Below are 10,952 nucleotides of genomic sequence, written 5' to 3'. Positions count from 1 at the left end.
AAAAAAAACTTTTATTTTAACACCACAAAAATTTTATAAATTTGGCTTTTACCACCACTTAACGATTGCCGTCCAAAAATCCGTTGAATGGGGTCTACTGTGCCACATGTCGCCAAATTATTATTTAAAAAAATAAGAAAAATTAAAAATTAAAAAAAAAAACCCTAAACTAACCTAGCCACCCCATTCCTACCTGCGGCACACCGCCGTTCAATGTCCCTCCCAACCACCTCAAATCCCAGCCCTAGCCATCGCAAATTCCGCCCCCTCCCTGTCCCCTTCCCTAAAACTAACAGCAACTCCCCAACGACCGCTAAAACGAGCGGTTATTTTTCAAACCACCTAACACCGACCACTAATAATGGCCTATAATGGTTGAAAACGATCAGTTTAGGGTCTAAGTGATCGAAAATGATCCTCAGCCATTAACCAGTCATTTTCGACCCTTAACAGCTGTTTATGGTGGTCGTTTCTAGGGGGTATGAAAAATGGCCACCCGTTTTTGGTGGCCGTTGTGGTTAGGTTGCTGGTTTTAGGGAGGGGGATAGAGTGGGGGTGGAGAATCCGGTGGCTGGGCTGGGAACGGTGGTTTTAGGGTGGGTTAGCGGTGGCGACTTGCAGGCGGCGGTGGTGGAGTGGGTGGTTGGATTAGTTTTAGGTTTTTTTTATAATTATTTTGGACCAATAATATTTTGATACGTAGGCATTGTGGGTCCCACTAGCAGATTTCATCCATGAATCAATTAAGTGGTGGTAAAAGCCATTTTTAAAAAAATTTGTAGCGTTAAAATAAAAGTTTTTTTTTTTTCGTGTTTCTTTGTGGTGTTAAAATTCAAAATTTCCTAAATAACAATGTATATTTTCATAGTCATGCTATCTTCTACTCCCTCTGTCCCTTTATTTTTGCCCCATTTGACTTTTCACGGTCTCCAAGACACGTGTTAAATCGTTTATATCTCCATTTTTACGCGCGAGAAAATTATAAAAAGTTGATATTCATTAAATATACAATGAGACAAACCAAACAAGATTCCACATGACTATATTACCTATTGTAAAATAACGAGAATTTATGGTCAAAGTTTTCAAAGTTTGACTCAAATTTTGGCCAATGGAGCAAAAAAATAGGGACAGAGGAAGTATTCTTTTTCTATAATTGTTTATAGGCATGTCTTTCATTGGACCGTTGCTGACCTACAAAATAGCCCAACATGCCCTGGCCTAATTATTTTGACCTTTGTGACAAGAACGAGTATTTCAAAAACTTGAATTACTAGTGACTGAATAATGTGTGAGATAAGTCAGATAACTAACGAGCCTTAGTATTTGCAATGCTATGAATTTATTTTTGTTATTTAATTTATTTAAAAATTCAAGTATTTTTAATATCCAAAATTCATCAAATGCAGATAACATGGCAAATTTAAAATTCATTTGCAAAATACTAACAGAGATCTGCAAGATATTCAAAACAAACAACAAAAATATAAATGGATTAAATGTACCACTAAATATACATTACATCTTCCTTAGGTTTATGCAAGCAAATAAAATACTTCGCATGCATTAGTAAGACCATCTTCATTGGTGAGACTCAACTTTGAGTGTTGAAATGCAAAATGAGTTGTTTTTTTTACCTTCAATGGTAATACTCAACCCACTTCTCAATTTAACAACTCATGTGAAGTCTAATTTTCTAATGGTGAGACTCTCTAAAGTATACTAATGTCGCTTTCAATTTATGACCCACCAAATTCATATTGTAAGTTTTTAAAAAAATAAATAAATAAATAAATAAAACTTAAATAAATTACAAAATATATTATAATATTGATAAAGGGGCCACACTTTTTGTCAAATGAGACTCAAAGTTGAGTAACTAAACTAGCAACTTTCTTTTGGAATTGCTAAGTTTAAATACCAACTTATTGGTATCCTTTGCAAAAAATACTCTCCTAAAAAAACTCCTTAAGTCTCACCATTGGAGATGGTCTAAGAGCGATAAATGGGTATATTCAGAGCTACAACTCACGCCCCGTAACTTTAGTTACTTGACAATAAAACCGCGACTGCCAATGGCACTGGGTCTAAAAACTACTGCATGAAAAATTGCAATTGACCCCAGAAAAAGATTACCTTTACAGGTGAATGCCAACAGAAGGAAATTCTTTTACTTTTACAGGTGAATCACAACATAGTGTACAAGAACCCAACAAAAAAAAAAAAGGTTGTGGTTTGTCATAAAGAATGATGAATTTTACAACCATAGCCTCTCAATACAGCCCACAAGCTCAGCATGCACATCCACCTCTTTGCTCAGTTTCAGGAGCTGCTTCAGGAATGCCTTGGAAATATCTGCAGACAAGATGGACACGAGGATCAGAAATGTTGATGGATCACTAAAAGGGGACAGGAGAAGATATTCATACTGTGTGACGTGATAGTTTTTACAGATTCGAGGACAATAAGTTCATAGCTGATTATACATTTTAGACACAACCCTACAATTTTTTTTTTCTCTCTTCCCAGTATCCCTAAATGTTGGCAAATCTTCATGTTTCACCTCTTAAGGTCAACGTCTCATTTTTAGGCTTTCAACAACTTGTTCGTTATTCTTGGATTATCAATAAGCTTATCAGATGGCAGAGTGCTGATCAAGATTCACTTCTACACACAGCTACACCAGCAGCTAAAACTCAATGATAAAGCTAATGACATTTGTTGTCCAGGTTTCTGTCCAGAAAGCCTAATTGTTCATGAAAGCTAGAGAAAAACTCCCCCACACCCACACCCCCACCCCCTCCTCTCTTTCTTTAGACAACAGATACCTGACATGGGTTATTGTGCAGATACTCAGCCAAATCCTACTCGCTCTTACAATCATTATTTTTGCCTATTTTCAAAATTGACCATTTCTGTTCCCAATGTGAAAATATCATCATTATACTTGTGTTAATTTTAATCATTTTCTACTAAATTACTCAACAAATGAAAATGGTCATTATTTGGCAACAGATATATCAGATAGAAGCAAAAGAGCTACAGCACAGCATACAAGATGCGATAAATTTATATATATTAAAAATTAGGATTAGAAAGGGAAGGCTTTTTTATATCCATGAATTCATAATCAATCATCCTACACTAAGAGATCCAACATTTCATGTTTTCTGTCACAATTCTTTATTCCATGCTGTAGTGCATAATCAATTTAGTAATAATTACTAAGCAGTTAGAAAAAATAATAAATTTTGGATTTATAAAAATGTTTCTTCCAGGAGTACAGGACCATATTTTCTCATCTCAACCATACTAGTATAGTCTTTCTTCAGAATTTGGAATTCCTAAAAGGGTATCATTAAGGGTAATATAACAAAGTTCAAATTTTCACCAAGTTAAAAAAGTGGCTTATCATTTTGGGATGAATACAGATAGATATGGGGCCAACAGTTTTGGGATGGAGGGACTAAACAAAATCGGAGATTCTAACAGTGATAGTAAAGATAAGTATGGGCCTTCTCCTAAGCATACATTACTATATTCAAAGAGAAATACAATGTCAGATGCAGGTGCCATTAACAAAAAACCAGTTTTAAGATAGCTTACATGTCCTGCTCACGCTCATTGGCTAATGCAGCTTTGGCAATACATAGGAAAGCAGCATCAACATTAATATCCTCTTTGGCAGAAGTCTCATAATAAGGTATTCCCTTTGAAGCACACCAATCCTTTGCTTTTTTCTCAGAGACCTGCAATACACTGTTAGAACCACAAAAAGAGCCTTATGTTTACTCTTACAATTTATGACAAAGCTTACCACTCTACTGTTTCCACCATCTATGTCGATCTTGTTTCCCAGTAAAATGAATGGGAACGCCTTTGGATCTGGAGGATTAGCCTGAAAAAAGATAGCTATTCATATTAGAAAACATTGTTCAATCATTCAGCAACTAAAGCTTCGGAAACATGCACAAAAAAACTGTATTTAGAGAGGCTTAATTAGAAGACAACAAAAGGAAGCCATTAACTACAGGAAAAATAGAAGGTGGAATGATAGGCCTAAAATGACAGACTCATACTGTGCAACCCTCTTTAAACCTTGTAGGGGGTGATGGTCTGCTGGGTTGCCGGGAAGCTAATCTAACATGATCAATAGTTCAAGACATCCAACCTATTTCTATGAATTCTTTTTAGTTAGAAGAAATATAACAAGAATAATATTAAGGAAACAAGTATAATTCTCATAATTGATGCAATATTTCTCACTTTTGCAAAATACAAAGATGAGACTGTAACATACAAAAGGCTATAATAGCTAACTGGTTGTGTTGAAAATTTAGCATGGGGCTAAAGCTTTAGGACCTATTATCAATTTTTTGACCATATTACTGTTCCTATAAATAATTCCATACTGCATAATGACAATACTCATAAAGGCATAGAATTTTTCATTAATTTGGATTGACATGCCAACTGCTGTAGGTACATTAATGTGAAGATGTCGTTTTCTCAATTTATTAAAGCATAGCATAGCCATGTCTGATCCACGTATCATACCATTCAGTAGTTACTCCCACACAACTCCCTCATCAACCCCCTCCCCCTGCACATAAAGAAAAAGCAGGGCATGCAAATCCAAGAATTTTATGGACCCTTGGTTGGAAATTAGAAAATTATTCTTAGCTTCACAGACAATTGATACGAGTAGTAGACATTAAGTTTGTTTAAGACAAATAAGAAGGCTAATATAATATACAAAAACCTAAAACAACATCCTACTCCTTCAGACTGTGATGCTTAGCTCCAATGCCAATTCAGATACTTATACTCCCTCTGTTCAATTTAAGTTTGTTACAGTTGCAATTTGCACGCATATCAAAAAAGGAGCACAGAGGGTATAAGAGTGGGTGCATGTGGGTCAAAGTGAGAAAAAAAAGCATAAAGTATTTATAGTTTAGTTAATAAAATGCATGTGGGTATTTTTGTGTGGGGTACGGAAATTCATCACCTAATATGGAAGAGAAAGTGTAACCAGCTCACAGGAAAACGAAAACGGAAAGTGTTAAAACTCAAAGTAATAAGGAATGCTTATTCTATGACCCTTGGATGTCCCTCAACTTTGGATCTTAACACATTGAGTCAAATTGTTGTCCCGAGCCATTATACTCACAATGAAATTTCAGTTTGATTTAATAGCTAGATAAACTCCTTTTATAAGAACAGTCACATATAAAGCAAAAGGTCTGAAGCAGGACAAAGAGAATCACAGTCTAGCATTACACCTATGATAATAAGCATGTCATGTAATCATAGCATCCAGCAAAGAATAATTCCTAATTCCACAAAAGTTAAATCACATGTTTAATTTGTGCAAGAAAAGGGAGCATCACTCATGTTTAGAAAGCAACATAATAATATATCAGCATCCCTAACCTGCTTGAGAAACTCGTCGTGCCAATTATCGAGGGTATCAAAAGATTTCATCACATTAACATCATAGACAAGAACACAGCAATCTGCTCCTCTATAAAACGCAACGCCGAGGCTCTGGAACCTTTCCTGTCCAGCTGTATCCCAAATCTGATAATACATCATACAAAGCTCTTTAATTCAAGATTAATGGGAGTAATTATACAACAAAAGGTTCCAAACACAAGAAAAATCCATCAAATAAGAAGAAAACCCACTTGTAGTGTAACAAGTCTGTCATCAATTTGAAGCTCTTTAGTCACAAAATCCGCCCCAATTGTTGCCTTGTATTGTTGACTAAATTTCTTATGTACATATCTAATTAGCTGTTAAACGACCACAACTAGCATTTTTCTCGCATTTCTTCAAATCACAAATAAAATAAATAAGCTTAATTGACCAAATCCTTCAATTTCTTGACAATAAATTGACCAATTATACATCATAAAATTCAATAATATTGGCAAAAAAAATTAAAATAAAAAACGTAATAAAAATCAAATAATACAAAGAACAAGGATACTGATTCATCAACGATGTCTTCCCAACCCTGCAATCAATTCAAAATCAATAACAACAAAACAAAACCCTAATTTTTTTTTATATACCAAAATCACAAATAATTGAAGCTGCAAATGCAGAAAATGAAGAAAAACATAAAATTGAGAAGAAAAATTACCCACTATCACCAAGAACGATGACTTTGAGCAGGGTACGACGACGAGTAGACATTGTTGATACGAATTAGCAGAGAATTTGAAAGAATGTTGTGCAACAAAATTGGGGATTAATTTCAATTTTTTCGAAAATAATTGAAGTAATTTTAGAGAGAGAAAGGGGCGCCAATTTCGATCTGAGCTGTGTAGAAGACTAATTTTATTTAATTTAATGAAAATAAAAACGGGGAGAAGAGCCGACAAATTAACCCCACCCACTTCAAACGACAGGTCAGTGTAGGTGCGTGAGGTCATGTGCTTTCTTTTTTTGTAATATCCGGATATCCCCTATGGCCCCACCTCCCCTTTTCACTTTTTCGATCGTCGACGTGTTAGGGGTGTTAATGAGTTGAGTTGTAATCAGAATTAAAAGTTTAATTTACTTTCAGATCGTCAAGGTAATAGGGGTGTTAAGCAGTGTGAAACGCTAAACATCGCCCGCAATTTACCATATAAAGCCCACAAATATGATATGGTTTGACCATTATGCCTATTTTCTAAAATTGAAATAATCTCGGTGTAAAAAATGTGGAGCCGTACTGGCTCGCCGGGGGAGACCGGAGGGCAGGCCGGAGATGCGGGGGACGCCGAAGGTACGTCATCGTCGACGGAAAACGAGGTAAGTGACCGTTAAAATTCACGGTTTACCGTCGGAGTGGCTCCAGCGCCTAGGGTGGACGCCCAAACCGTAGCCTGGACGTCCAAGCCAGACGCCAGAACCACCAGAGTAGCGTCCAGCCCAGATGTCTGGCCAGGCGCCACTCCACTGGGTGAGGCGGCCCTGCCAGGCGCCAGTCCAGTGGCTGTGGCAGCCCTGGCAGACGCCACCCTTATAAATTAATTTATTTATTTTTCTTTTTTGATTTTGTTGTTTTTTATTTAATTTTTTTAAAAAAAAAAATCGAAAATGATTTTTTAAAAAAATTCGAAATGGGTTTTTTCTAAATTAAATTTGAAAATTCGAAATAGGTTTTTTTAAAATTAAATTTGAAAATTCGAAATGGTATATTTTTAAATTTAGTTTGAAAATTCGAATTGGGTTTTTATAAAAATTAAGTTTGATTATATATAATTATGCTTTTTTTGTGTTAATTCTGTGTAAATATAGAAATTAAATGTATTATCCGTTAAATGTATTTATTGTAATATATAATTGATGCAGGAATATGGTGGAGACTGAAATGATTACAGTGGGATATTTGGACATGATGGTCCATTCGAAGAAGCTCAACAGGCGATTGATTGGGCAAAACAGGTTGCAATTGCAGCTGGATTTTGCTTGGTAGTAGTAACTCATAAATCTCAACGGGATGGTAGAATGGATCGCATTTTGAGATGTGACCGTTATCGCAAAAGAGAAGAAAGAGATTTTCGTACAGCCACTCGGTTTGATACAAAGCGGAAAGGTTGTGGGTGTGAGTTCAGAGTAAAGGTTCGACAACTACGGAGTCGTGACGGTTGGGAAGTGATTGGTTACTCTAAATGGGGGTATCACAACCATGAGATGATAGTATATGAAGAGGGTCATCGACAACTGAGCGGCTTAAGTCCTGCTGCGAAACCAGTTGTGAAAGAAATGAGTGATGCTCAAGTGAAGCCTGCTAAAATATTAGCATCTGTGTTAGAGAAATTTCCAGAAGACCATCCAAACCGAAGACACATTTACAACGTCAGACAGCAACTCAGGTTTGAACGGTCAGAGGGAAGGAACCCTATACAGCAGCTGCTACACCAGGCACAATCACGTGGTTACCTGTTCTGGTTTGATTCTGATGAAGATACAGCGGAGGTGACTCATCTTTTCCTTGTGCATCCTGATTGTGCTGATATGATCAAGTCTTGGCCATTTGTGATTTTGATCGACTCAACGTACAAGACAAACAAGTACAAATTCCCACTAGTTGAGATGGTTGGGATGGCTCCAACGAACCAGAACTTTCTGATTGGTCATGCAATCATCAGGGATGAGACGGCTCCAAGTTATTATTGGGTGTTGGAGAAGCTGAGAAACTACATCGGGCCTAATGTTCATCCAGCAGCCATCGTCAGCGACTGTGAGGGAGGTCTCTTTGCCCCCATAGCAGAGCTGTTTCCCGAATCGAACCACTTATTGTGCACATGGCACATCAACAACTGCGTGAAAGTGAAAGCCTACAACCTTTTCAAGAAGAATTTGGAAATGGCAGAGAGATTGGTGAATGGTAAGTGGCGGAAGATCCTACAGGCTACCACAGAGGAAGCGTATGAGCGAGCATTGGCTAACTTCAGGGATTCGTTCAAGTGGTGTCCGGCACTGGTGGACTATGTGATGCATCAATGGGTCCCTCACAGGGAAAAGTTTGTCAAATATTAGACAAACCAGGTACTTCATTTTGGGAACACTACAACATGTAGAGTTGAGAGCGCTCATAGAGCTACCAAGGACTGGATTGATTCATCGACCGCTGCTTCGGATACACTGTTCGCTAGACTGAACAAGTCAATTGAAACTCAGAAGAACGACATCAGGAACTCTCTAGAGGACTCCAGACGACGACATGGTACGATGTATAGCCATTTTATATTTAAGATTCTCCATGGTCGTGTGTCGCACTACTGCTTGGGGTTGATTCTCACTGAGCTGAACAGGGTGAGGGACTTGGCTGACGAAGTGTATGCTCGGTGTGGGTGTACTATTTCAGTAACTCATGGATTACCTTGCGCATGCACCATTCACCGCGTTATTACAGAAGAAAGGGCGTCGTTACATGTTGATCAGGTCCATTCATTCTGGAGGACGCTTGTTATTGGTGAGCATGCAGACACTCAAACGGCCGACCGTGAACAGGAGGAGTTGGAGCAGTTTCGTTCGATGTACGACCGAGTGTCCTCCAGCCATCCTTCTATTATTCGTGACGCTACTCATGTACTTCATGACATGTTCCACCCGTCTACCTTAGATTATGAGGAACCCGAAGGAGTTGACCGTCCTCGAGGTCGACAACGGCGGAACAGGAGTGCGTTTGAGTATATCCGTGGTCTTGGTCGTGGTCGTTCTCGTGGTCGGACATCGTCATCTAGTCGTAGTCAATCTTCATCGTCTGTGAATATGCCCCTGAGAACTGGTACGTTTTGGTTGTTTTTATTGCACATAGTTTTAAAGTGTTACTCCTGCCTTCTTAACTGTCTATAATTATATGGTGAATAGGAAGAAACGATGTTGATCAGTTTCCGTACAAGGAAAGGATACCTGCGATCATCATGTCGTACTTGGAAGGGTGGAATGATGTAATCGGAGATGGTAACTGCGGATTCCGGGTCGTGGCTGATGTTTTTCAAATGGGCGAAGACAACTACGGTTTAGTGCGTCAGTTGATATACAGCGAAATTGCCTCTAACCGAAATGTTTATCGTCATGTGTACCAGGATGACTTGGATGGCGCTCTGCGGCGTATCCGGTGGGGAGGTGGACCTTGCGGCCAAAATCATTATTTTGACGCGCCCCTAGATCTGTTTGCCGTTGCAAACATTTACAAATGCGCAGTCATGCATTTCGGCCTGGGATTGCATAGTCAAGCTTATTATCCTTGTACCACGGTTCTCCCTTGGCGGTCGCGTGAGACTGTCACCACACCGGTCAGAGAGCTAGCTATTGCGTTTCTTGGGTCGTCATACAGACATTTCATCCGACTAGACATGTCAACCGATTTTCCAGTGCCACCGATTATACCTCGGTGGTACAACATTCGCACAGCGAGCGTAGAGGGTTGGGATGCGCTATATCATGACCGGATCCACGAATGGAACACCCTAGCTGCATTTTAGTTTTTCATGTTTACATTCTTTATTTGTAATCTTATTTGTACGTTGCTCTTTTAATGAGAACATTAATATTTTATATTGTATTGCTTACTGCATTCTATATGTTGCATGGGTAAGTTGCGCGGATCCTTGAACGGTTATATCAAAATTTAAAAACAGCACTGATAATATGTTTAAGTTGGAAGCTAAAAGAACAATCTAAAATGTTACAAATGCGCAGTCATGCATTTCCTCATCCTCATCTGCGCCCTCCTCCTGCTCCTCCTCCTGGTCACCCTCCTCAGCATCATCATCGTCATCGTCATCCTCATCCCGACGGTGGATCCGTTCTCTACGAGCTGAGGCCGAAATACCACGGGATCTGACATGTCTATGCCCCGACCTCTCCACTGAATAGCTTCTACTAAGAAGCTCTATATTCTTCCCCGCACCATGACGACCCAGTGAATTCTACACAAAATTTTAAAATATATAAACATACAAAAATTTATACGAAAAATAGCTACCACTCCCAAATCAAATAAACTAAAAACATACAAATAATTTTAAACAAAATATAAACATAGAAAAATTACAACGAAATTGAAAAAATTTATAAAAATAAACAACAAAATATAAAAACAATTCAAAAATATATTACCCCAAAAAAAAAAAAAAATTAAAAACAATTTTTTAAAAAAATATAAAAAAAAAGGGGGGGAGGGGGGCGCCCTGGCTGGACGCCCAGCCAGCGGTGGTGGCGCCAGCTGCAGACACCGCCACCAGTGGGCTGGCGCCTGGGCTGGACGCCACAGCCACGGCTGCGGCACCTTGAATAAACGCCACAACCGTGGCTGTGGCGTCCAGCCTAGGCGCCAGCCAACTGGTGGCGGCGTCTGCAGCTGGCGCCACCACCGCTGGCTGGGCGTCCAGCCAGGGCGCCCCACCGCCGTCACGGCGGTTTTTCCCTTTTTTTTTTTTTTTTTA

General features: G+C 38.8%; 1 protein-coding gene across 1 annotated transcript; it reads right to left on the bottom strand.

Annotated features, from left to right (window-relative positions):
• Positions 1 to 2,082: 2,082 nt before the first annotated feature.
• Positions 2,083 to 6,365, bottom strand: LOC110735634 (ras-related protein Rab7). The gene is made up of 7 exons (XM_021915820.1): positions 6,149 to 6,365; positions 5,993 to 6,019; positions 5,688 to 5,787; positions 5,434 to 5,580; positions 3,818 to 3,898; positions 3,607 to 3,749; positions 2,083 to 2,355 (listed from the first exon to the last, which is right to left on the bottom strand). The coding sequence occupies exons 1-7, from the start codon at positions 6,199 to 6,201 to the stop codon at positions 2,292 to 2,294; spliced, it is 615 nt and encodes a 204-aa protein (XP_021771512.1). The 5' UTR covers positions 6,202 to 6,365; the 3' UTR covers positions 2,083 to 2,291.
• Between the last annotated feature and the right edge of the window lie 4,587 nt (positions 6,366 to 10,952).

The sequence above is a fragment of the Chenopodium quinoa genome, unplaced genomic scaffold, assembly GCF_001683475.1.
Source record: "Chenopodium quinoa cultivar QQ74 unplaced genomic scaffold, ASM168347v1, whole genome shotgun sequence".
In the NCBI taxonomy this organism is placed as follows: Eukaryota; Viridiplantae; Streptophyta; class Magnoliopsida; order Caryophyllales; family Amaranthaceae; genus Chenopodium; species Chenopodium quinoa.
The sequence above is the reverse complement of the archived record's forward strand: the minus strand, read 5'-3'. Positions and strand labels throughout refer to the sequence as shown.

Bases quoted from the DNA above. Each gene is read 5' to 3' on its own strand.
- LOC110735634 (XM_021915820.1), bottom strand. From the start codon at position 6,201: ATGTCTACTCGTCGTCGTACCCTGCTCAAAGTCATCGTTCTTGGTGAT. The intron at 6,020-6,148 runs GTAATTTTTCTT...AATTGATTGCAG, and splicing joins ATCGTTCTTGGTGATAGTGG to GGTTGGGAAGACATCGTTGA. The intron at 3,899-5,433 runs GTTAGGGATGCT...ATCTTTTTTCAG, and splicing joins ACGACGAGTTTCTCAAGCAG to GCTAATCCTCCAGATCCAAA.